The sequence below is a fragment of the Cololabis saira genome, chromosome 21 (genome assembly GCF_033807715.1).
Source record: "Cololabis saira isolate AMF1-May2022 chromosome 21, fColSai1.1, whole genome shotgun sequence".
In the NCBI taxonomy this organism is placed as follows: Eukaryota; Metazoa; Chordata; class Actinopteri; order Beloniformes; family Belonidae; genus Cololabis; species Cololabis saira.
Window position 1 is genome coordinate 33,606,685 of NC_084607.1, and position 27,111 is coordinate 33,633,795.

Sequence of the window (27,111 nt, forward strand, 5' to 3'; positions counted from 1 at the left end):
CACGTGAGCGCGTGCACCGTCTGAACCAAAGCCGTTGGACCTGGGAGTCTTTGCTGGTCGTGCGTGTGACTAACTTTAACCAAACCACTGTAATAAGTGAGAGCCACGAGGGGAGGAGCGGGGAGGAGCGGGGGGCGTGACGGCAGCGCCTGCGTGCTGCCGGCGGCTCCGTGCGCGCTCCCGCTCTCCTCCGGTTGGCTGCTGGGGGACGCGGGAGCGCGCATGGGCGGCGCGCACTGATCCGGCTGTGACAGCTCCAGGCAGTCCACGTCAACACACGGAGCACGGCGGCGAGCAGGCGGCAGGATGGACGCAGCGGCTTCGGTGAGGCGGTGCGCGCTAAGGGTCCGGGTCCGAGTCCTGGTCCCGGGTCCGAGTCCCGGGTCCTGGTCCCGGGTCTGCAGGGGGGGGGGGCATGCAGGGTAGCGGACATTTGTTGCATGGTGTGGATGGAGGGACCAGGAGGGACCCGGGGGGAGTGGGGGGAGTGGGGGGGTCGGTTCGGCTCGGCTCGGCTGCAGCGGGTCCTATAATAACCGGGCTGGGTTTATTCTAAGGAGGGCTCGGACCGCCGGGGTGTCGGACCCTGCAGGGGGACGGGGTCGACCCCCCCAGTCCTGTCAGTCCTCTGATCCGCTGCTGAACCCCGGCACACTCACCCTGCTGGGGGGGACAACTTCTGCATGGACCCCCCCCCCCCCTAACCCGGGTACGTGCACGGTCCGGGTCCGACATCCACGGCTCGGTTCCTGCACACCAAACTCCAGGAAAAGCAGAGAAACGCACGGATCCTGCGCTGTTAACGCAGTCCACGCAGCTCCCGAGCGTGCGTGTTTCAGCTGTTGAGTGTAGTGACGTGGAGAGCAGGGTAGGTGCCACGTCCACCATTCTGTCGCGCGCCTGGATCGCCGTGCGCACCATTTATTCACTCAGTCCCTTTTCCACAGATCTGCCTTCCCACAATCCCGTCTGCCTGTTCCCCGTCCAGACCCGAGCACTTTACTCACATACTTTTGACTGAAGTTAAATGTCTGTCTGTCTGTCTGCCAGGGCCGGTTCCAGGTCGTCCTGGTCCAGACTCTGTCCGGGCCCCCCTTTTCTGCAACATTCACTTCGATGGAGGAGTTCAGATCTTGTCGTCTTTTCAGTTTAAAGAAAAACAAAAAAAGGGGAAAAGTCAAGTTCAGATTGAGCTTTTTAACTTAACTTAACTTTATCTCACCTAAAGTTGAACTAAACTAGCACCCCCAGATACTTGTCTATGGGAACTAAATAAGTTAATACATAAAAACCTTCAAATCTCTGACTTTATTAGGTGACAAGAGAATTAAAAAATTATGACATTTTCAAGTCTTTAAGAGAAAGCTCAATGTTTTTTACTTTGGAAATTAAATTTTCAAGAAAAAAAAAAGCTAATTAACTTGCAGCAGAACCGTGTTGGGTCCGTGCTCTTGTGGGGCCTCTGCCGTCGGGTGTTTCCCTCCCCAGATCACCATCCGGCCCCACTGGGAGTGTTTCCAGGTGCTGCTTGAGATCCAGGGAGTTTGGCGGTCAACTGGTCACCACGTGAGGTTCTGACACCACGGTGTTCCTAAAACCTTCTGAATATTGTTCCAACGTTAATGTTCATGTACAAAACGAAGCCGCTGGTGGGTGGTTTTATTTTGAAAATCCAGCAGATGATACCATTCTGGTGTGTGACTTCCTGCCAGCTCCGTGTGTAGGAGGATCTGCAGCGTGTGCACTCTGAGCTGGTCTGTTGTGACTGGTTACGGGTGGATCCACGTTCCTACCCCCCCCTATGGACCTGTGGGTAGTGACTGAAGGTTCACCCCCGGTTGAAGTGGGTTCGGATGTCTCCTGGAGGGAGACGTGTCCGTCTGGGGGGGGGGGCCGGACCCAGGGGTCCTCCTGGAGGGGGAGGTCTGGACCTCTCTGATTAGGCTGCCGGGGATGGATGGGTGATGGATGGATTGATGGATGGATGGATGATGGATGGATTGATGGATGGATGATGTATGGATGGATTGATTGATTGATTGATTGATTGATTGATTGATTGATGGGTGGGTGGGTGGAGGGATGGATGGGGACTGGGATGTTTCTCATACTTGGCGTTGCAGCTGCATAACTTCTTGATTGCTTTAGGATCCTCCACTCTTAATTGTCTCTGAACTTTTCCATCCGTCTCTCTCAGGTTTCTTTCCTCCATTAACCCTCCGTGTCCTGACTCCAGCTGTCAGCCCTCTCCCTCTTCCTGACTGTTATTGTTCCATCACGTCTGTCGCGCCTCCGTTGGTTTCACCAGGATGTTTCTGGTCTTGAGAAGTGAAGTCTGGTTGTCCGACTGCTTCTCCTCCAGCCCCAGTAACACCAGACTGATCCATGAACGTTGTTATTCCCCCCTCTGTTGGGGCTGGAGCTGCTGGTCTGGACCTCTGGCTCTACGGTTCTGGTCTAAGTTCTGTGATACACTCGGACTGTGAATCATTGCGAGTCAGTGCATAACAGAACTTTGCCCCGTCCCGAAAACTCCTCGGAGATGGATGTGTAAGTGGTGAGTGTGCGTGGGAGGGACGACCCAGGTCCTGCAAATATGCATCTGTCATTTCCGCCTCCGGAAAACTGTAAAAGAAACCAGCTTGCAGAACCCGAACGAGTCCTGCAGATGTGGAACGAACCATGAATGCGTCCAGAGCCGAAGTTTGGACCCTTGTGAGGCTGGACGGCGTTGAGTGTGTGGACTAACTCCGGCCCCGGCTCCAGAGCTGTTTTTACCCTAACATGTTTATGCAAGGCCCTACCAAACAGCCATACCCACGGCAGGCACTAATGCAGAATATAACCAACGTCTCCAGGAGGGACACCTGCATCACCTGCATCACCTGCTGATGACAGTTGTGATGATAAATACAAGAGGAGTAAAGAGGACAGTGGAGGTGAAGAGCCCTGTGGGTCAGGGGTCAACCTCCGGCCTGCTAATCCCAACTAAACCAGGAAGTAAAGAAAATGACCAGGGATGCCCCGATACCATTTTTTTTCACCGGAGTAGAGTATTTTAATTTTTGTACTTGCCGATACTGAGTACCGCAGTGTGCGAAATACCCATCCATATTCGGGGGGGTCCCTAACTCGCGTTTTTTTTTTGTTTTTTTTGTTTTTTTTTGTTTTTTAAACAGTGTGGCCCTATGCAATAAACCAATACAATCAGCCTACTATAGCCTATGACAAATACACGCACACTTTTATCCATTTTAGATGCACGTTGTTTTACAAACAGGAGGCAAAATTCTGCATTACGATGCAGAATGTTATTTACAAATTAAATCTGATAATTAAAATAAATAAAAGACATTAATTGGCACCACACTGGTGCACAGTGCACTTAATGAATAAATGCCAGGTATAGGACACTGGCGCACGACCAGTGCATTGCAGAAACGAATAAACAAATAAAATAGGCTAATGTATTTTTTTAGATACGGTAAATTAAAAAAAATACAATGAAAATGAATTGTGCATTCAAATAACAGTAATAACAACAAATGCCACTATCGGAGACGTGCAATCAGTGCACTTAAACAGATCCTCAGCCTGCACAATGATGACTGATTATTTAACATAATGTAACCATCCAGGAAATTATGTTTTAACACAGCTGTGTGAACACATTCACAAATTCCACTCATAACAGGTAATCACGCAAAATAAAAAATAAAAAACATGATGGCTCTCAACAGGTGGGTTCACGCAGCTTACACATTCACAAATCACACTCATAACAGGTCATAACGCAAAATAATAATAACAATTAATTTAAAAAAAAAACTCTCAGAATCTCTCAGGTGGGTTCAGGCCATATTAAGCAGGCTGGCCTCTTACCTTAAGTTAAAGCAAGTCACTGCAGCAGCGGGCGACGCAGTAGCATCTGCCCCGGAGCACTCGGCCTCGACTTCACTTCCTTCACCAGAGGGTGGGAGAGGAAAAGGACACTCTGTTGTGACATCGTCTCTCTCCTCATCTCTGGCTGACACTGACACCTTTTTTGATGTGAACCCAAAGTGTGCAAGTGACACACTCTGAGTTAGCTTCCGCTAAGACATGTTATTGTGGCATCTCAACTAGCCGGCCTAGTCATTGCGCTGTGCTGGCGCACATGGCTAATTTGCATACATAAAGGTGCAGGACTTGTATTAAACCAATAAAAGTTTTGAATTGTGAATACTTGATATGGCGATCTCTTAAACATATTTAATTGACCATTAGTTACAATCAAATTATCATATTAATTAATTTATTTTTTTGACAACATTGAGACCACCCCTAAATTTGGCTTTTGAGTCCTTCAGGGGGGCTCAAGGGTTAATCGGGGGGGTTGGACTCCCCCGAACCCCCCCGTATTTCGCGCTCTGGAGTACCGATACGATACAAAAATAACTAGGCTAAGAATGCAATGAAAAATGCAATGAATTTGAAGAACCTGAGCTAATGTTGCTGTTGTGTTCTTGCAGTAACATTAGCAAACTCCGTATACTCAGCTTTATGATGCGTCTTGAGATGTTTTATCAAGTTGCTGGTATTAAACAATGTATTCCCCTTTCCTCCTCTTGACACCTTAGCAGCAGTAGCTTCAGTCTGTCTTGCTTCTGTCGTCGTCTCTTATTTTGAAATATGTCCACACTGCTGACGTCCCGCTGCATTAATTGTTGCTATCTTGCCTAAAACGGAGCTGCCAGTCTCACTCACGTATCACTCTCTTCTCACTCACGTATCACTCTCTTCTCACTCATGTATCACTCTCTTCTCACTCATGTACTCACTCTCTTCTCATCACCACGCTGACTGCAGCTCAACATCTCCCCCTAGAGTCACTAACCAGTAACTACAACAACAATGAAGTGGTATCGGTGCGCGGTATCGAATTTTTGCGAGTATGAGTATATGAGAGCAGTATCGGCCCCGATATCGATACCAGTATCGGTATCGGGGCATCCCTAAAAATGACAGTTCCTTGAATGGCCACTAGGGGCACGTAGCACTGCCAGGGCTACCTGGGCTAACTGGTGGGCTCCAGCTCAGCGGCTCCTGCTCTGACAGCAGCTGGCACATCTGGGGCCTCCAGGTCGGTGAGAACTATTTCAGACTAAGCTGTCCCAGACGTCCCCGGGACCCAGATCTTAAAGCCCAGAAGACCCCGAGGCTGAGGTCAAACCACCCAGGTCTTTCTTCGGCGGTCGTTTCAAATGTTGATTTGACGGTGACGTCAGAAACGAGGACGTCAGACGGGTTCGACCAGAGTCCACTTTCGGACGAATCCGTATCGTTTCCCCTAGAAAGCTGGCGACTTTCACAAAAGAGAAGTTCAGGCTTCAAACTGAACCCCAGAAACGTGTGGGGGACATCACCACGGGGTTGTTCTGTAGGACGTCTTTAGGACCACAAGGAGGTCTGGAGCTAAATAACTGAAGACGTCTTATCTGTGTGTTGTTGCAGGAACCTTCTCTCTACACAGTAAAAGCTGTGTTTATACTCGATAACGACGGCAACAGACTTCTGTCCAAGGTAAGATTTAAGCAACCTTCACATGTTTAATCACTTTAACCTCGTATTAAGTAATATTTATGTCTTTATTTCATGTGTAGAGTGACTTTAAACATGCTTGGGAATCATCTTCTGTCACAGTAACCGGTCCACAGCTTTGGTCGTAAGAGTTTGGCCTCTCTGGCCGCACGCCCCGCCCAGAAGCTTCAGTCAGCAGCAGATTTCTGAGAAATAACGCTCACATTTCTGTAAAGAAACTTGAAACTAATATTAGGAGATGAAAATGTATTGATAGGATATGTGTACAAAAGCCAGGCTATGTAGCAATGCCACTCGTGACCACATGGGGGCGCGTAGATCTGCTGTGCTGACAAGAGACAATACTGGACTAATCAAGGAGCTCAGTTTTGACTCTGAATCAAACACAGAAGTAGAGGAAGTAGCAGTGGATCCAGACCTGCAGTTCCTCTACTGACCACCAGGGTCTGGATCCAGATCCCCTCTCCTGATTGGAGCGCGTTGTCCAGATCCGTCCAATAGCTTGGTTCAGAGACGAGAAGCATCACCAGGTTCAACCAGGTTCAGGTGGAACACGTCCAACCTGCTGAACCGGTAGCTGACGCCATGATCTCATCATGTTGTTCTGCGGTCAAGTCACATGATTTTCATTAAATAATAATTTGATCATGTATTATAATAATTTAACTCTTTCTGATTGCAACAGCTGTTTTAACAGATTCTCTAAATAAGGAAATGTTGGGACGATGTAGAGAAAGAGGGGCTTAAATAGCTTAATGGCTTAAATTAAAATAGCTTAAAGTAAATTCAAGTACTTTAATAAATAATAAAATAAATAAAATAACAGAATAAAAAAATAAATTAAGCACAAGTAGCACAAAATTTACAGCCTTTGTACTTTTCTTTTTTAACCAGGCAGAACTAGAACAAACATGAACTCATAGAAACTCTGTGTGTGTTTGAGTCTGTGTAAATGTGACAAAACATGCAAAAACAAACATTTATACCAAAGAATCACCCAGTGATGTCATGAGATTGACGCGTACGCGGATAAAAGGGATAAAAGAAAAGTAACAGCTCAACGTAGCCTAATGTAGCGGAGTAAGAGTGATTCAAAACTACTCCTAAAAGTACAACATTTCCCAAAAAGTAAATGTAACGGAGTAAATGTAACTCGTTACTACCCACCTCTGCTAATAATGTACTAATTACACTCCACGTTGGCCGGTGGAGACATCTCTAGACTCATCCGGGAGGGATCATCGCCATGGAAACATGGATTGTACTAACTGAGGAGTCCCACCAGGCTCTGTATGAGGACACCTTTGCTTTAATTCTACGCCAGGGGTAGGCAATTCTGGTCCTCGAGGGCCGGTGTCCTGCATGTCTTAGATGTTACTCTGCTTCAGCACACCGTGACAAAAGTACCTGTGTCATTAACAGAATTGTGCAGCCCTGGTGTCAGGGTTTGACACTTCCCCCCAGTGTTTGTAACTTTCAGTTCTGTCTTGCCCCGCCTGTGTCCCATCTGCCCTGATTGTGTCCACACCTGTGTCTCGTCTTGTCTCGTTATCCCCTCAGTATATCTTGTCTTGTCATTCCTTGGTTCCCTGTCGGTCCGTACTGGTTCTTCCCTCCATGTCTCCTCGTCGGTTTTCCCTGTTCCTGGTTTTTGTTTATCCTGCTCTGCAGCGCCTTGTGTTTTGCCTTTTTTGGATTAAATCCTTTTGTTTTTGAGAACTCCTGCCTCTGGCCTCCCTCTCTCTCCCTGCACTTGGGTCCTTTACCAACCAAACCACAACAGAACGGACCGACCAACATGGACCCAGCGGGAGAGTATATTACTCTTTTTGAGTTCTTCCGCCGAGAGGCAGAGAAAAATGGGGACCCCTTTCTGGGAACCTGCCAGGCTCGAGGCGGGCCCGGGGGTTCTCAGCCCCAGGGGAAGCGACGGCGTCAGCGCCAGCCCCAGCCTGTTCCGGTGGGGGCCCTGGACGCACCTCTTCCTGTTCCCGAGGTGGTCCTGGACGCATTCCAGCCTGTTCCCCCCTTCTGGGGAACACGCCTGGCTCGAGGCGGGCCCGGGGGTTCTCAGCCCCAGGGGAAGCGACGGCGCCAGCGCCAGCCCCAGCCTGTTCCTGCTCCAGCGGTGGTCCTGGACGCATCGCCCCCTGTTCCTGCTCCAGCGGTGGTCCTGGACGCATCGCCCCCTGTTCCTGCTCCAGCGGTGGTCCTGGACGCATCGCCCCCTGTTCCTGCTCTAGCGGTGGTCCTGGACGCATCGCTCCCTGTTCCTGCTCTAGCGGTGGTCCTGGACGCATCGCTCCCTGTTCCTGCTCTAGCGGTGGTCCTGGACGCATCGACCCCGGTTCCTGCTCCAGCTCCGAGGACCCGTGCCCCCCCTCAGCCAGCTCCGAGGACCCGTGCCCCCCCTCAGCCAGCTCCGAGGACCCGTGCCCCCCCTCAGCCAGCTCCGAGGACCCGTGCCCCCCCTCAGCCAGCTCCGAGGACCCGTGCCCCCCCTCAGCCAGCTCCTAGGACCCGTGCCCCCCCTCAGCCAGCTCCGAGGACCCGTGTTCCCCCCCAGCCTGCCCTGGATGTGGACTGTGGGGACATCTGGGATCTGTCCCTTGAGGGGGGGCCAGCGCCCCGGACCCGGGTACCCCCGCAGCCGGCACCTCGGACCCGGGTACCCCCGCAGCCGGCACCTCGGACCCGGGTACCCCCGCAGCCGGCACCTCGGACCCGGGTACCCCCGCAGCCGGCACCTCGGACCCGGGTACCCCCGCGGCCAGCGCCCCGGACCCGGGTACCCCCGCAGCCGGCACCTCGGACCCGGGTACCCCCGCAGCCGGCACCTCGGACCCGGGTACCCCCGCAGCCGGCACCTCGGACCCGGGTACCCCCGCAGCCAGCGCCACGGACCCGGGTCCCCACTCGGGCAGCTCCGGGGATCCTCTGCCCCCCGACGCCGGCTCCCCGCATCCTGTCTGCTCCTGTTCCGGTTCCCCGCATCCTGTCTGCTCCTGTTCCGGTTCCCCGCATCCTGTCTGCTCCTGTTCCGGTTCCCCGCATCCTGTCTGCTCCTGTTCCGGTTCCCCGCATCCTGTCTGCTCCTGTTCCGGTTCCCCGCATCCTGTCTGCTCCTGTTCCGGTTCCCCGCATCCTGTCTGCTCCTGTTCAGGTTCCCCGCATCCTGTCTGCTCCTGTTCCGGTTCCCCGCATCCTGTCTGCTCCTGTTCCGGTTCCCCGCATCCTGTCTGCTCCTGTTCCGGTTCCCCGCATCCTGTCTGCTCCTGTTCCGGTTCCCCGCATCCTGTCTGCTCCTGTTCCGGTTCCCCGCCTCCTGTCAGCCCCGACTCCGGATCCTGAGGCGGTCCCGCAGCCCTCTGTTCCTGAGGCGGTCCCGCAGCCCTCTGTTCCTGAGGCGGTCCCGCAGCCCTCTGTTCCTGAGGCGGTCCCGCAGCCCTCTGTTCCTGAGGCGGTCCCGCAGCCCTCGGTTCCTGAGGCGGTCCCAGAGCCCCGTCAGGTTCCCGAGCCCCGTCAGGTTCCCGAGCCCCGTCAGGTTCCCGAGCCCCGTCAGGTTCCCGAGCCCTGTCAAGTCCCCGAGCCACGCCAAGAATCCCTGTCACGCCCCCCGCCAAGACCCAGGCCTAGGCCTCGGGGACGCCCCCCCGAGCGGTCTCGCTGGTCCGCCCGGTCCCGAGGTCGGCCCCCGGAACTTTGGCCGTGTGTGGCCTGGGCCCTCCTCCAGGCCCCCTCCGCCCACCCTGGGTTAGGACTCTGGGGACATCTGGGATCTGTCCCTTGAGGGGGGGGTACTGTCAGGGTTTGACACTTCCCCCCAGTGTTTGTAACTTTCAGTTCTGTCTTGCCCCGCCTGTGTCCCATCTGCCCTGATTGTGTCCACACCTGTGTCTCGTCTTGTCTCGTTATCCCCTCAGTATATCTTGTCTTGTCATTCCTTGGTTCCCTGTCGGTCCGTACTGGTTCTTCCCTCCATGTCTCCTCGTCGGTTTTCCCTGTTCCTGGTTTTTGTTTATCCTGCTCTGCAGCGCCTTGTGTTTTGCCTTTTTTGGATTAAATCCTTTTGTTTTTGAGAACTCCTGCCTCTGGCCTCCCTCTCTCTCCCTGCACTTGGGTCCTTTACCAACCAAACCACAACACCTGGATGACAAGCTGATGACGATGATTAATTAGAATCAGTTGTGTTAAAGCGGGGAAACATCTAAAACATGCAGGACACCGGCCCTCGAGGACCGGAATTGCCTACCCCTGTTCTACGCGCTCCCGCTCAGCGTCAGCTTGAGTTAATTTAAGAAGAATGTGGGTTTATATGCAGATGACATTCTGACTTAAGTTCAGTCAAATATTCCAGATGTCCTTGGGGATAAAGGGACGCCATGTGCTCTGGAATCTGGACCGAAATAAAGTGACAACATGAGACTGGAGGATATCCTCCATGCCAGATCCCATTTTAAGTGTCGTGAGAAGGATTGTTGAAATTCCAAAGTGGTAAAAGCTTTGCTGTATTGTTTTTTTTCCATCTGCTGAATGTCTGAAATAAAAAAGTGCATGTATGCATTTATTTAAAGTCCCAGCAAGAAGCCAGTGTTGCAGCTGGAGCGTAAAGAGCGGCCACACTTCCCTGGTTCTTCTTCCCAAGGGAATGAAAGTTGTTCTGTGTGTTGTAGTACTACGACGGAGAGCTCTACCCGTCCATGAAGGAGCAGAAGAGCTTCGAGAGCAACGTCTTCAACAAAACCCACAAGGCAGACAGTAAGTCCCTGTCGTGGTGTGTCTCTTCATGTCTCTTCATGGTGCAGGTCGCACACGTCTCCGGTGTCGGACCGGTTTCCAGCGTGGACCTGCAGGCCCGTGTGGGTTTCCCTGGTGGAAGTTCATTCATCCAGGCCGAGCTCCCGGCGTTGGGAGGGACGACCGGTTCATTTGTTCAGACAAACCTGCTCCCCTGATACCTGATCTAGTGTTGGTGTCCTGCTCACATTCTACCTGTCCCGTCTTTTGTTGTACTGAACACTCCTCCTTCATACCTCCGTACTGTTGTTACACCTCTTTATTTCTCGCTTCATCCTCATATCGAGTAAAAATATTTGAGAGGGGAAGATTTTTTTTTTTATTGTGCACTTCGAGAAAAAAGACGAAATGTCGAGAATAATTTTTTAATACAATTTAAAGAAAAAAGTCAATGTTGAGATTAATGTTGAAATACAATTTCAAGAATAAAGACAAAAATTTTGTGAATAAAGTCGAAATTTCGAGAATAAAGTTGAAATACAATTTCGTGAATAAAATGGAAATGTCTCCTCTGGTCCATAAAATCCAGTTATCAGAGCGACTGACAGCTTTGCAGCAGCAGCCGTAACTAACTAACTAACTAACTAACTGACTAACTAACTAACTAACTTACATCCTTGGAGTGGAACGTTAAATACTCAAACGGACTTTTTCTATGTGCAATACTGACCGAACCCTGCAATACCTGCCATAGAATCGTGCAATACCTGCCAATTGTGAATACTGTATGTTGTCTTCCTGTTTGTGTGCTTTTAGAGATTATTTATTTTTATAGTTGTTGTTTTAATATATATCTATTTTTTAAACCATGCACCTTAAAGAAGATTGCATCCAATTTCGTTGTACCTGTACAAATGACAATAAAGACATTCTAATTCTAAGGGTACATTTCTGAAGTTAGGTTAGGATGGAGTTATGCAACTGCATATGTGTGATATGTGTTTCAAATCAATATCGTAAAGCCAATTTGACGTTATTCTAGAAATTGTACTTCAACATTATTCTCTACATTTCAACTTTTTTCTCGACATTTCAACTTTTTTGTACCGTTTGTAGTGCATAATGAAAAAAAATCTTCCTCCTCCAAAATATTATTTTTATTTTTCTCCTGCCTGGCCCTAATACTCTTCCGTACCTCCCCCTCTCGTGCAATTGTTCATATTTTACCCTAGTCATGTTAAATGTTTGTACCTTTTATTTCAAACCTATTGTGTAAAAATGTAATAAAAGTAAGTTTTCACAGTAACTTTTATCATTGGGAAATATAACCTTCAGACAAACAATATATAATAAACAATTTAGAAAAACCGAGGCACTCAAGAAGTTAAAAAAATATAAAAGGCCTTTATTAAATCATGGCTTAGAAAAGGTTAAAATGCCTAGAAAAAGTTAAAATATATATATTGAAATGAGGAGAGAAATCACCTGGGCATTCCTAAGTACCCCCTCACTGCTCCTCCAGAGTTTAAAAGGTGCAGCAGGGGCTGCTGATCATTAGCAGGTGTCCACACTTCTAGAAGCATTCAGGTGTTTAACACAGTACCACGGGGGGAAGACATCAGCAAAAGTCTTAGAGAAGCAGCTGTCGCTGCCCAACAATCTGGAAAGGGTCTTATTAGATTATTAGAGATAGAGATTATTCCCGAGTGGATAAAATCATGACGTCTCAGGAGGGGACGTCCCAGCAGATGGACTCCAAGATCGGGCTGTGTAGGAAGATAGAGTAAAATACTTTCTTTTTTTTTAAACCCAAGAGCTTCATCTCAGAGTCTACAGACCTCACTGAGCATGTTAGATGTTGAAGTCCACGACATCAGAATCAGAAGAAGATAGAACCAGGACGGCTGGTTGGGAATAGTTTCCTCCAGAACCAGCTCAGACCCACAGTTAAGCACGGAGGAGGAGGGTGATGGTCTGGACCTGGACACCTGTCAGTCATCTAGACCAGGGGTTCCCAACCTTTTTTGAGCCAAGGACCAGCAGAAGTATAAACAAAAAGCTCAGGGACCGGTTGACAATTTATGTCAATTTTAATAAACATTTTAGAAAAAAACTATGCATTTTAAAATGCAGGCTATCATCAGCGACGTTAGCTGATGTTGTGGCCTTTAAAACTTGCTTCTGCAAATGTAACTCACGTTTTTTCCTTTCGAAAAAATCCACTGGTTTGTCTTTGAGAGAAGGATGTTTTGTATTTAAGTGTCTTTGAAGCTTGGATGGCTTCTTTTGCTTCGTTGGCGAGCGTTTCTCCACATAAAATACATAGTGGGTTTGGCGCCTCCAAATCGCCCGTTGCAACAATCCGTATTTTATATACATAATGTCGTACTTGCGATTAAAGCTTTTGCTTTTCTTTTTGGTAGGATTTTCTACTTGTTCATCACCATTTCTTTTACTCGAACAACCAGTAAAGAAACGGCTCATGGAGGTTTGCTGAGGTCCGCTCATCTCTGCAGCTGACTGTACCTAACCTGCATACAGCACCTGTGCATGGCGCTGTTCAGTCTGGTTTATACAAGTTTTGGATGAAATTATATGACAAAAAAATGCAAAAATTGTTTTCTTAAATTTAGTATGAGGTTGCTTTAATTATGTGGCAAATGATAATAAACACGAGAAAGATGGGTACTTCAATGAAAAATAGATATTTTATTCAACTTTGCTGCTGTTCATACAAAAAGTAAATAAAAAACAACAATTTTTTTTCAAAGATTTTCACTTGAAATAAGTAGAAAAATCTGAGATTTTTTTGCTTGTAATGAGAAGATAAATCTTGTTCCACTGGCAGATTTTCCTACTTATTTCAAGTGAAAATTGACTTGAAACAGGTGAAAATTGTCAAATGAGTTATTTTTCTGGTGTTATTTTTCTGGTGATGATTCCAAATGTTGAAATAGCAGTAAAACCACATTCATTGATGAAATGACATAAGGGATGGAAAGGAGGGATGGCAGTTTTACAGGGGGATGATTTGGACTTTTTTTATTTCACGGGGGATGATTCTGACCGTTTTTATTTCGGGGGGGGGGATGATTTGGACCGTTTTTATTTCACGGGGGATGATTCTGACCGTTTTTATTTCGGGGGGGGGGGATGATTTGGACCGTTTTTATTTCAGGGGGGGATGATTTGGACCGTTTTTATTTCGGGGGGGGGATGATTTGGACCGTTTTTATTTCAGGGGGGGGATGATTCTGACCGTTTTTATTTCAGGGGGGGATGATTTGGACCGTTTTTATTTCAGGGGGGGGATGATTTGGACCGTTTTTATTTCAGGGGGGGATGATTTGGACCGTTTTTATTTCAGGGGGGGGATGATTTGGACCGTTTTTATTTCAGGGGGGATGCTGGCTTTAGTTCTTCTGAGGAGGAGACGAGCAGCAGCAGCAAGGAGGGTCCATGAAATCCTCATGAGAAGACTTGAGAAGATTTGGGGGAATCCAGGCTCGTTGGAGCTACAGCTCCATGATGACCAGGTCTACTTCAGATTGAACAGGGAGCAGTTTGACAGCCTGTTGGGGAGTGGGTCCTCAGCAGGATGACAACCACCTTCTCTCCTATTGGTCGCACCGAGATGCCCTCACAGCGCGATGAAATTAAAAAATGTTCAATTCAGGTGCAGGCAGGTGAAACGCCCGTGGCAGGTGGCCTCTCGCGCGCCGCCGAGCTCGCCAGCAGAGCGGTCCACTCTTGCGCTGCGGCAGCACATACACAATGAATGGGAAAGCCGGCGGCGGTCCCGCTTTGCGCCCTCTATGTGAAAGGGGCTTAATACTGTTGGCCCGTGAAGGTTACATTTGGCCCCATAATGGCCCCTGTTTCAGAAAAATCCTAGAACCCCCAGTGCCAAGTTTTGTTACCCGCAACTGCGCTGACACGCAAAAAAAAGAAAAGCTGCTGAGACCCTGTCGTGCAGCGCGGCTCTCGGCAGAGATTGTATGAGGTGAAGTGAAGTGAGATGCCTCACTCCATTGGGAAAAAAACGTCTGGTGACAATTTTGATTATCGCTTTTTTGTCGACAACGTCGGCGAATCATTGCAGCCCTAATTATGATCGGAACACAAGCCATTCCACGGCCCGGTAGTAACGGCTCTACGGACCGGTACCGGTCCGGGGACCGGGGGTTGGGAATCACGGATCTAGACCAGGGGTCAGCAACCCGCGGCTCTAGAGCTCTTTAGCGCCGCCCTAGTGGCTCCTGGAGCTTTTTCAAAAATGTTTGACCTTTTTTTCTTCCTTTTTCCTTTCCTTTTTAATCTCGTCATTTCAACTTTTTTCTTGAAATTTTGACTTTTTTCTCGACATTTCGACTTTTTTCTCGAAATTTTGATTTTTTTCTCGACATTTCGACTTTTTTCTCGAAGTGCATAATGAAAAAAAAATCTCCCCCCAGTTATAACTAATATAGAAACATGCAGCATGTGTTGCCTTCATTCTAAGGCTCATACAAGACTTTACAAGACCATGAAAAGAGTCTTCTAGAGACACAAGTGAGGACATCTGACTGAAACTGGGTCATGTGACAGGAAATGATCCCAAACACAGCAATGATGAAAAAGAATCCTGGTTCTGGACTGACCCGGTCCAAGTCCAGACCTGTACCTGGTGGAGATGCTGTGGACCTTCAGAGATCTGAGTGGAAGTTAATGTCCACACACCTGGAGAAGAAGGGACCAGAACTCCTCCAGAACCATCACACACTGATGAAGTCACACAGGAAACTTCTGATGAGCTTCCTGCTGCTGGTTATTTAAAATGACTGACTGTGAATGTGGGCCTCGTCCTGTATACTTGAATTCCTCATTTCTTCTTAGACCGTTGTTTGTTTTAGTCGTTAACTGATTAAACTCCTGTCCAGATGAGATCGCCTTCCTGGAGGGGCTGACCATCGTCTACAAGAGCAGCATCGACCTCTTCTTCTACGTGGTTGGGAGCGCGCAGGAGAATGAGGTATGGTGGATTCACATACAGCAATAAAGGGTGGGCTGGATCTATTCTGGGATGTTCTGCTTAGCCTTCACTCCTGTTATGAACTTCAGATACTGCTCATTGTGAGAAAACCTGCTCTCAATTGGAGCAATTTGTAATATGGTACACATGTGGACGTCCCTTGTTCTGTATCTATATCTGTGTGTGTGTGTGTGTGTGTGTGTGTGTGTGTGTGTGTGTGTGTGTGTGTGTGTGTGTGTGTGTGTATATATATATATATATATATATATATATATATATATATATATATATATATATATACTGTATATATATACTGTATATACACACACAGGACTGTCTCAGAAAATTAGAATATTGTGATTTTCTGTAATGCAATTACAAAAACAAAAATGTCATACATTCTGGATTCATTACAAATCAACTGAAATATTACAAGCCTTTTATTATTTTAATATTGCTGATCATGGTTTACAGCTTAAGAAAACTCAAATATCCTATCTCAAAAAATTAGAATATTCTGGGAATCTTAATCTTAAACTGTAAACCATAATCAGCTATATTAAAATAATAAAAGGCTTGCAATATTTCAGTTGATTTGTAATGAATCCAGAATGTATGACATTTTTTTTTTAATTGCATTACAGAAAATAAAGAACTTTATCACAATATTCTAATTTTCTGAGACAGTCCTGTATGTGTGTGTATGTATGTGTATGTATATATATATATATATATATATATATATATATATATATATATATATATATATATATATATATATATATATATATATATATATATATATATATATATATATAAGCAACAACAAAGAAAATTGCACTGGGTCTTTAGGTTGGACACATTTTTTTCCATATGTTTATCATTCAACTGGTGTGTTCATGTCCTAAATCTGGTAAATCTTGTAAAATCAAACCAGAGTCTTGTATGAACGGGTCTGAACCAGAACTGAACCAGAAGTCCAGGGAGTTACACAGTTCAGTGTTTTGTAGTTTGGTGTCCGATATGTTTGCTGTCTCTGTTTAATAAATGAAATGATGATGATGTTGATGGAAATCAGTCGTCAGCATTTGCTTTAACTGAACTGACTCAGTTTCTGTCTTTTTCCAGCTCATGCTGATGTCGGTGCTCACCTGTCTGTTCGAGTCCCTCAGTCACCTGCTCAGGTACGTTCCCTCCAGGAGGTTAAACAGTTAAACTCCCTGTTGTGCTTCCCAAAGTGGTGTGGGAGTAGATCCAGGTCAGCATTTAGCATCCATGAGGCTGAGCTGCACCAGAGCACCTCAGGAAACACTGGCTGTAAAACACAAACCCAGCCCAGACCTGAGACAGCTGAACAAACACGTTGTGACACTTTGGTCCTCGTTTTATTTTCCTCCAGCTCCTTTTGAAAACGCACAAATGTCTCCTCATCGCCCGCATGTTTGGTGCACGTCACCGTTTCCTCCTGACTGGCTGCAACACCACCAGCCCAAAGGCAGCGGATGCGGTTGCTATGGAAACTGAGTGATGGAGACCCGGAGAGTTTCCACTTAAGGTTTTAGTTTGACAGTGAGAAGCTGCACACCAGCAGACCTCTGAAGGACTCAAGGAGGAAAGGTGTCAATTATTATTCAGATTTATTTAAAGCCCTTTGAAAGGATAGACCTGTGTTTGAAACATTCACACGCTGGTGTTTTGCCACTGTGGCACTGTAAAGCAGAGGCTTAAAGGAGCTTGAGGCCGGATTGTGGCAAGATTTATGAAAAAAATCCGTATACATTTTAAGTTTTCTAGTAATAATGTCAGATGAAGCGTTCCAAACCCAAAAGAATGATTCCTCTAGTGCAGTGTTTCTCAATCCTGGTCCTCGAGTACCACTGTCCTGCATGTTTTAGATGCTACCCTGATTCAGCACACCGTGATAAAAGTACCTGTGTCATCAACAGAACTGTGCAGACCTTGGTGACGAGCTAATGAGGACCATTAATTAGAATCAGGTGTGTTGGTGCAGGGAAACATCTAAAACATGCAGGACAGGGGCCCACGAGGACCAGGGTTGAGAAACACTGCTCTAGTGTATCTCTCCTTTGCCTTGAACAGGCTGTGTGCTGCAAAATGTGCTGCAATTCGGTCCCGAATTTCCCGCGCTGTCCTGTGGATGTGACGTCACATGACGCTGCATGTGCGTTCTCCCCGTTCTCCCGTGCCGGCTTCACTGTTGGCTGCAGTACCCCCAACGGCCATCGTGGTGAAGGGTGGCGCTAGAGAGTCTCATTTCTTAAAAGGAGCCTCAAGCTCCTTTAAAGGGGATTATGAAAAACATGTTTTTTCTGTCTTTAACATATATAAAGTGGTCTCCCCTCAGCCTGCCAACTCAGAGAAGGAGGAAACAACCAAATTCTGCAGTGTCTGTACAGCCGCCCGGATGAGCCGTCCAGTGTGATGTGGATCTACGAGCCAATAAGATTCTGCTCCCGTCGTTATGTAACCAAAATGCGATTTACATAGTTTGGCCTCCGATGCCTGAAACCACGCCCACAACTAACTCTGCTGGCCGGAGCTTCCACCATTTTTTTTCGTGTCATTCAGGCAGCCAATCAGCACAGAGCCTCATTATCATAGCCCCGCCCACTCAGAATCCTGCATAGATAATGAGGTTAGAGAATGGGAAGATAAAGACATGGCTCAGAGGCTGAATTTCTAATTTATTTAGCAAAAACAATCAAAAGCTTGTTTTTAAGACATTCGAGGCCTGTTTAAAATAGGTATTAGATGCCATAATAGGTCCCCTTTAAATAAGCTGATCACGCTAGGAACCCCCCCCCCAACTCAAATGCCCTTCCTGTTTTTCAATTCAATTAAATATTATTTATATAGCGTCTATTACAACAGAAGTTGTCTCTAGGATCTTTCCAGAGATCCAGAACATAAACCCCCGAGCAATTATTACATAAACAATGGCAGGTTAAAACTCCCCTAATGGGAGAAAAACCTTAAGCCAAACAGTGACAAGAGAAACTAAGAGTTTTGGTGTGAGTCCTGGTGTCCTGGAGTCTCCTACATGCTTGATATCAGTTCCTGGAGCAGATCCTGACTGAGGAGACGCTGCTGGGTCAGTTCTGCTGCAGCAGGTTATTCCTGACCCTGAGCCTCTTCATCTGTGACATTGAGCTTGGTGATGCGTGACGAGGGTGATTAAAGCTGTAACATCTGTAACATCTGTACCAGCTGGTCCTGATGGAGACGTCAGGACGGTGCAGCTGGACTGAGACTGGGACTGAGCCGGTCTGGTGTGGTTGGTGTGTGCAGGAAGAACGTGGAGCGGAGGTGTTTGCTGGACAACATGGACGGGGTGTTCCTGGTGGTGGACGAGATCATCGACGGAGGGTAAGGTCCCCCTGTTCTCCTGCAGCAGAGTAATCAGTTATACTTTAATGTCCACTAGGGACATTTGTTTTAGGCATCAAATACATGCATAGTGTATAAAAACACATACAATCAACACAAATTTTTAATTTATGTTATTTGTGAATTTATTTTTTGGGAAAAAGGGGTAGATTAGATGAGATTCTTCTTCTTTCTGCTCCCTTTTCATTCACAATTTATGAACATTTGTGTTTGCATTTGTATTGAATTGTTTTTTATTTTTTTTTGAATGAAATAAAGAATAGAATGAAAAATGAAACATACAGACAGCAACAGATATTTGACTCAATACCACAATAAAATTAGTGAGAAACCAGAAAATTAGAATATTGTGATAAAGTCCTTTATTTTCTGTAATGCAAAAATGTCATACATTCTGGATTCATTATAAATCAACTGAAATATTGCAAGCCTTTTATTATTTTAATATTGCTGATCATGGCTTACAGCTTAAGAAAACTCAAATATCCTATCTCAAAAAATTAGAATATTCTGGGAATCTTAATCTTAAACTGTAAGCCATAATCAGCAATATTAAAATAATAAAAGGCTTGCAATATTTCAGTTGATTTGTAATGAATCCAGAGTGTATGATATTTTTAGTTTTTTAATTGCATTACTGAAAATAAAGAACTTTATCACAACATTCTAATTTTCTGAGACAGTCCTGTACATTTAATCATGCTGTTCAGGGTGAAGGAAGAACGCCGGTTGTTCTGCTTGTCCGTGAACCAGCAGACAGCAGTCCTGAGTCCTGCTCTGTCTGAATGCTTGTTTCATCCCGTGTCCAGGGTGATCCTGGAGAGCGACCCCCAGCAGGTTCTGCAGAAAGTCAACTACAAGGTAGGAGTCAGTCCCTCACTCGTCCCTCCGGTCTGGGGGGGATCCTCCCCACGTCCACCCGCCGCTCTCTCTGCGGCGGCTTCACCTTTCCTTCTTTCCTCTCTCCTCTCTCCTTCCTGCGGGGGGGTCAGCTGGTGTCGGAGTCAGCCTACGGCTTCGTCCTGTTCGATTACATCACCGCTAACCTAGAAGCTCAAGCAGACAGAAGCCAGCTGCTGTAGACAGACAGACGGATGAAGGGTGAGGGAGGTGGGGGGGACGAGTGAGCATGCACTGACCTGTCTGACCTGCTGGGTGAAGTGGTCCGTCCTCAGGACGTCTGTCCGTCCAGCCATCCCGGCAGTGGACGGACTAATGGCACTTTTCCACTAGTACTAGTACTTACTGGTACCTACTAGTACTTACTGGTACCTACTCGGCTCTACTCATCTCAACTCGGCCTGGTTTCTTTTCCATAACAATTCAGCACCTGGAGCAGTAGTAGGAGGTTGTAGTGAAGCTGCTGTGATGTATTTGATTGTGTATCTAAACTAAGAAGACAACAACACTAAAGATGTAGAACCTGGAGGAGATGATAGATGTGCTGCTGGATCAGTGGCTTGTGTTTGATATCTAGTTAAAAAATGAGAGAGAGAGAAGCTTCAAGCAGAAGCAGAAGCTTTTTAATTTTTTTTAATTTGTCTCGGCGCTGCTGAAAAGTCAGCTGGAGCCGTGAGCAGCTATGAAGAGACAGAGCTCCTGGTAGATCTGGTCGTTCCTTATCTCCGTCTAGATCCCTTTTTAATTCTCTCCTCAGCACCAGGTTTATGAACATCTGACCCTCAGAGTTGGATCATGAAACAGACTTTTGCTGGTTGAATAAAATGAACAAGAATCCGTCAGAGTCTCTTTCTCTGATTTCCTCCTCCTGACTCAGACGTCTGACTCCAACCCCCCGACCAATCGGTGGCCTGTAGTGTGATGATGTCAGATACAGCCGACTCAGCAGATAAGAACCTCAGCAGAATAGATACAGAAAAGTATCTACTCGGCACGTTAGACCCCTGGTGGGAGCGAGTGGAGGTGAGTTGGGCTGAGTAGGTTCTAGTGGAGAAGCTCCATAACAGACCGCTGCTCCTGCACGGCTCCAGCCTGCAGGGTGGTGGTGGGCTCCCCGTCCAGGCCTGCAGGGGGGGCAGCCCCCTGTTAGCCCCTGGTGTGAGACACCCCTGCCCGGCCTCCCCCATCATGACAGCACCGTGACCCGCCCTGCCGACTAACGCTCCCACTCCAGCTCACACGTCAGCATGGGTCAGTCAGGGTTCCTGGTCTGACCCCGTCCGGCTCCTAATGCGTGCTGTGCTGCCTAACACCCGCCGGCCGGGCGTCTGCTCTCTCCCCCCCCCCCCCCCCCCCCTCACCCTCGCTGTGTTTCCTGCTGACGTCACACACCGTCTGCCTCACTCTCACCCTTCAGTCTTTACATGATGATGTCATTTCCTGTTGCAGGCCGACGAGAACCCGCTGACGGAACACGGCATGGCTCAGGTAAGGCAACACACCTGGCCAGGGCCGGGGCTTCAGGGGGGCCTGGGGGGCCGTACACCCCAGGCCCGGGGCCCGATGGCCCCCCCCCCCCTCTGAGGCAGCAGGCCCCGCCCACCAGATTATATTTTTTTGTGGCAGCACTTGGTTCATATTAGGTATAAATCATTGTATAATATGTTGTGCTGAGATTTTCACACTCACAGTTAAGATTAGAACAACAATTGCAAGTGAATCTCCAAATGTATTTTGGGTAAAATGGTTCGTCATCAACAGCCGTCTATCAACGTCATCATCCATCACTTGTCAACAGAGCAGTAATCCTGCAGCCTAAAATGAGCGTGAGTTAGAAACACAAAAGTAGAGCGATAAAATGCAAAGAGAAAGAAAAAGGGAGCAAGAAAAAGCCAAATTGCCCAAGGTAGACGCTTCTCTAGATCCGTCCATCCAGCAGATCCCGCGGGGCCTCAGGGATCTGCTGGAGCTTTCCCAGCTGTCTGGAACACGGGAGTTCACTTGGACGGATCTCCAGCTCAACAGAGCACCTGCAGACGACCAGAAACACTCTCACACACACCGTTAGACACTTCAGAGTCACCAGTTAACCTACAGGTCTGTTTTTGGTCCGTGGGAGGAAGACCTGCAACTTTAGACCTGCAGCTTTAAAAGATTTAGACCTGCAGCTTTAGACCTGCAGCTTTAAGATCTTTAGACTGCAGCCTCAGGTGATCTTGTTTCTGTCCAGTCATGCCCTGACCAGTGGATAATGAAAATAATTGGTTGCAAATCTTTTTCCAGGTGTCTGTTCTTGCTCTCTAAGCCTGTGTTTGTTTGTTGCTCTAACCCTGACAGCACCTAACAGAGAAGCTGGCTCTGACCACTAACGTAAGTCTCTGCTCACATCACCACTAAACCTTCCACTCCTCCCTCAAACACTCCTCCCAGAAACACTCCTCCCTGAAACACTCCTCCCTGAAACACTCCTCCCTGAAACACTCCTCCCTGAACACTCCTCCCTGTCCTGATGGCATAATGTCACGCGTTACACGAGAATCCGCTGCTCTCCTCTGCCGTCAGTACCGCTATCCTTAATTACACATTGGAAATTGATGAAGCTGCTGAACCAACCAGGAGAAGATGCATCCTGGTCTCTGATTAGGATGATGTTTGGAGGGGAAATAAGTGTCCATGCTGCCACTGTGCAGCATGGAGGTGGCAGCATCATAATGCGGGACTGTTGTTCTAAAAAGTTCCAGCTTGAGGGCGGATGCATCTTCCAAATGTACAGGACTGTCTCAAAAAATTAGAATATTGTGATTTTCTCTAATGCAATTACAAAAACAAAAATGTCATACATTCTGGATTCATTACAAATCAACTGAAATATTGCAAGCCTTTTTTTATTTTAATATTGCTGATCATGGCTTACAGTTTAAGAAAACTCAAAATCTAAAAAAATATTCTGGGAATCTTAATCTTAAACTGTAAACCATGATCAGCAATATTAAAATAATAAAAGGCTTGCAATATTTCAGTTGATTTGTAATGAATCCAGAATGTATGACATTTTTGTTTTTTTAATTGCATTACAGAAAATAAAGAACTTTATCACAATATTCTAATTTTCTGAGACAGTCCTGTACAATGATCCCAAACTAACTTCCAAATTAATGATAATGACCAACGTTGTTGGTGTGCCCCCCCCCCGAATCCTCCAGAACATCTGTGGACAAAAAGAGCCACAATCTGGACTTGGTTCAGTCAGAGGAGAGAACCGGACCTCCAGTGAGCGACTGGGAGAAGTGGTGAAGGATGACACACAACATTTGTGCCAAGTTAATCAGATTCAAGCCACTTTACTTAGCAAGTCCACTTGTGAGCCCCTGGTGGCAGCGACACAGCAGAGCTCTACGCCCCCACGGGGTCAGAGCTGTATGGAAGAGTATTAGGGCCAGGCAGGAGAAAAAGAAAAATTATAGTTTAGAGGAGGAACATTTTTTTTTTCATTATGCCCTTCGAGAAAAAAGTCAAAATGTCGAGAAAAAAGTTGAAATGTCGAGATTAATATTGAAGTACAATTTCCAGAAAAAAGTCGAAATGTTCAGAATACAAGAATTGTCTTTACGATATTGATTTGAAACACATATGACACATATGCAGTTGCATAACTTCAGAAACGTCCCCTTAATGTTCCACTCCAAGGATGTTAGTTAGTTAGTTAGTTAGTTAGTTAGTTAGTTAGTTAGTTAGTTATGGTTGCTGCTGCAGAGCTGTCAGTCGCTCTGATAACTGGATTTGATGGAGGAGGAGACATTTACACTTTATTCACCAAATTGTATTTCAACTTTTTTCTCGACATTTCAACTTTTTTCTCGAAGTGCACTATAAAAAATATTTTTTCTCCTGCATGGCCCTAACACTCTTCCGTAGAAGTGTTATTGCCACGTAGAGTGGTTTTAATTGTGTTGATGTTTGGACCTGACAGGAGTTTCCTCTCCTCCACCGTCAGAACTGAAGGGAAACAAGCCTGTTTTTCTAAGCTATCATTCAACTTCAGGTTGTAGCTGCATGTTGTTCTGTCTCCTCACCGAAGACGTGCAAATATTCACTTCTACACGTTTGTCTGAAATTAAATCCCCTCGCAGAACAAAGAAATCTTGACGCAGCATTTGATTGTTTGGAATTTACTGCACAGGACACGGACCAGAAAAGTGCCATGTAGTCTGGTTAGAAGAACAGATAATAAGATAACAGTTAATAAGCCGCAAAGATATCTCTTCTGTCGTCATCTTCCAATACAAGCAAGCAAAGTAGTAAAAGTACTGCAAGGCGTTGTGCATAAAAACTCAGACATCACATAGGAAGCCTCCCTAAACCTCACCTGGTATCAGTTTTACAGTAATGGCACAGAACATGTTTGTATTGTCTAAAAGCTCAGCTTAGTCGTCAGGTTGGAGTAAAGATGTTCTGAGTTGAGGCTTCAAGTTCAGGCAGATACATGAGCTCCAGGCGCCGCCTGCTGGCAGGATGTGGAACAGCAGCTCCTCACGCCACTACTTTCTAGTAGTTAATCAGAATCAGAATCATCTTTATTGGCCAGGTTCGAACATTGTCCTACAAGGAATTTGACTCCGGTAATTTCGCTCTTTGGTAATAAAATAAACAATAAAACAAATGTGGTATTTCTATTATACAGAATAAACAGAATAAACAGTATAAACATTTAAGGTGCAGCAGTTTGAGGTAGAGAGAGAAAAGAAAAGAAAAAGGGACAGTTCTGAATAAAAATAAACATAACCTATTTACAATTTTACAGGGCAATTATACAAAAAAAATACAAAAAGATTATACAAATTATACAAATAAATACAGTGAGGGGTGCAGCTCAGTGAGGCAGACATGGTTGTCAAGGAAGGGGCTAGATGATTTTTTTTGCACGTGATTGGTTACTCTGAGCCTTGTGCTGTCTTCGGGTCAAGCAAGGAGGAAGGGAAGAAGGGAGGAAAGAAGAAAGAAAAGAAGGAAGGAAGGGAGAAAAGAAGGAAGGAAGGAAAGAAGGAAGGAAGGAAAGAATGTACAAGGGGAGAAAAAAAGGAAGGAAGGGAGAAAAGAATGAAGGAAAGGAGTAAAGAAGGAAGGAAGGAAGGAAGGAAGGAAGGAAGGGAGAAAAGAGGAAGTGAGAAGGAAGGGGAGAGCAGGAGGAAAGTAGGAACAGGAGAATGAGGTCATTTTGACCCAAAGACGGTACAAGGCTTAAGAGGAAATAAAGGCTAATAAATATGCTCGGGGACCGCAATCCTGGCTCAAAATGAAGAAAAAAAACAAACCAAAACTTACTGGTTGAAACAAACAGAGACTGAAAGATGGAAACAATGAGTTTCAGCATTTATTTACAAAAAAGATCCTCTCTAACACTTTTAAAGACGCGTGTAACAGTGCAGGTCCTGGAGAGATCGGTCCCATCTCCCTTTTAAACTTGAATATGCTAAATATGTACAAATATGTAAATATGTAAATATGCATCATCACCCCCGGCTGATAATCTCCTGTCTCCTTGTCTTCCAGGTCCTCCAGTCGGCAAAGAGCAGATCAAGTGGTCCATCCTGAAATGATGCGGACACTTCAGGATTCTTTATCCTCAGTTACTTTTATTACGCCAAACTAAAGGGAGGACTTCTGAATGTGTGTGTGTGTGTGTGTGTGTGTGTGTGTGTGTGTGTGTGTGTGTGTGTGTGTGTGTGTGTGTGTGTGTGTGTGTGTGTGTGTGTGTGTGTGTGTGTGTGTGTGTGTGTGTGTGTGTGTGTGTGTGTGTGTGTGTGTGTGTGTGTGAGAGAGAGAGAAATTTGTTTTTTATGTTTAATTTATTTGGTTGAGGAGGAATTGTTATTTAGGTCAAAAGGTTTCAGAGTGAATCATGAAGCAGCACGGAGCTCCAAACTACAATACACAACTCTATTTCTCTAAATTGTGTAAAATTGAAAATAAAAACTGAATGCAATGACGTCATCCTGATTAAACATCCCAGTGATCGTGTAAAAACATTCTTTGAATATTCAAATGACAGACGTTTCTTGAATTAGAGACATAATTTTCTTCACGAGTCAAGTTTGAACACTTGATTTCTATCAATCCTCCACATCAGCGAGTGGAGGGTTTTTATTTTCCACGTTTGACGATTGTGGAAGAAAACTGTTCGGAAAATTCAGCAAATTAAATGTGTATTTATGGATTTACAAGGGTTAAAGGAGTCTTTAAAGTCTGTTTGAATGAGAACACGTAGCATCATTAGATGGTAAATATTTTGTTAGATGAAAATGAAAAAAAAAGTCATATATTTTAATATTTAGCTCTTGTTGAAACATGTTTTAATGTTTGTGATATTGAATATAAATCTTTAAAATATTCCTAACTAAATGTGTCTGTCGTCGACTTATTTTAACCAGTAATTAATATAGTTAAATAAAAAAACACAAAAAGAAATGAAACTCCACAAACCAAAGTATCTATAAACTATGAATATTAATGAGCAGGTGGTGGGCGTGGCCTTATATGTGATTGGCAGAGAATCAAGACGTCACTTGGCACGTGTCCCAGAGTCTCAAGCCAATGATTCGTTCTGGTTTTATTTCTGAAACATTTAATTGGGTGACGGCTTCTTGTGGCTCCGCCCACCTGTGGCTTTCAGGAGAAATGAAACGGAAAATATGGAGCTACGTGAACAAGATGAATGTGTATACACACACATATGTATTAATACGCACACACACACACACACACACACACACACACACACACACACACACACACACACACACACACACACACACACATAATATATATATATACATACACACACACAAATTATAAACATGCATATATATATATATATATATATATATATATATATATATATATATATATATATATAATTCATGTTTATAATTTCAGAAAAAACTGTTAAACGTTTAAAGAAAAAAGACACAAAAGGCGCTACTACATTGAAGTATATTTTATTGGGAAAAGACGTTTTGATGTGCTGATTGTTGGGTAAGTATTCGTCTCCATCTGGTGGTCGGAGCAGGTACTGCAGTTGTCTCGCTCAGAGTCCGCTGATATGTGACAAACAGAAAGTTTCTAATGTTCTCAGACTTGTGTCTGAGCTGTTGATTTATTGGAAGTATATATATATATATATATATATATATATATATATATATATATATATATATATATATATATATATATATATATATATATATATATATATACATATATATATATATCAACCAATTCTAAGTCCTTCTGCGCATCATTCCAGGTTGACGGGGAAGAAAACTTGAACGCCTTTTTACTCAGTTCTGGCTCTCAGGACCTGCATTTGAATAAAGTTCTGTAAGAGGAAACGATGTCCTTGTAGCTACTCCTGATTGGCATTTTAGCTGGGGTCACCTGTCTGACTGCCCTCAGCATCACGTCAGGCGCTGCCAAAT

At 45.7% G+C, this 27,111-nt stretch overlaps 1 protein-coding gene across 2 annotated transcripts; it reads left to right on the forward strand.

The window, feature by feature from the left end:
* The first annotated feature begins 219 nt into the window (after nucleotides 1-219).
* copz2 (COPI coat complex subunit zeta 2) lies at nucleotides 220-26,001 on the forward strand. Of its 2 annotated transcripts, XM_061712160.1 has the most exons (10): nucleotides 220-324; nucleotides 5,494-5,562; nucleotides 10,254-10,338; nucleotides 15,237-15,328; nucleotides 16,457-16,512; nucleotides 18,638-18,715; nucleotides 19,546-19,597; nucleotides 21,086-21,124; nucleotides 21,974-22,006; nucleotides 25,187-26,001. In XM_061712160.1, the coding sequence occupies exons 1-10, from the start codon at nucleotides 307-309 to the stop codon at nucleotides 25,226-25,228; spliced, it is 564 nt and encodes a 187-aa protein (XP_061568144.1). In that variant the 5' UTR covers nucleotides 220-306; the 3' UTR covers nucleotides 25,229-26,001. The 2 variants fall into 2 exon arrangements, with proteins under 2 accessions (XP_061568144.1, XP_061568145.1); XM_061712161.1 differs by lacking the exon at nucleotides 21,974-22,006 and having other exon boundaries at nucleotides 25,187-26,000.
* Nucleotides 26,002-27,111: the final 1,110 nt, after the last annotated feature.

Excerpts from the sequence above, each read along its gene's own strand:
- copz2 (XM_061712160.1), top strand. Across the intron at positions 15,329-16,456 it reads GGAGCGCGCAGGAGAATGAG|CTCATGCTGATGTCGGTGCT; the intron begins GTATGGTGGATT and ends GTCTTTTTCCAG. Across the intron at positions 19,598-21,085 it reads TGCAGAAAGTCAACTACAAG|GCCGACGAGAACCCGCTGAC; the intron begins GTAGGAGTCAGT and ends TTCCTGTTGCAG.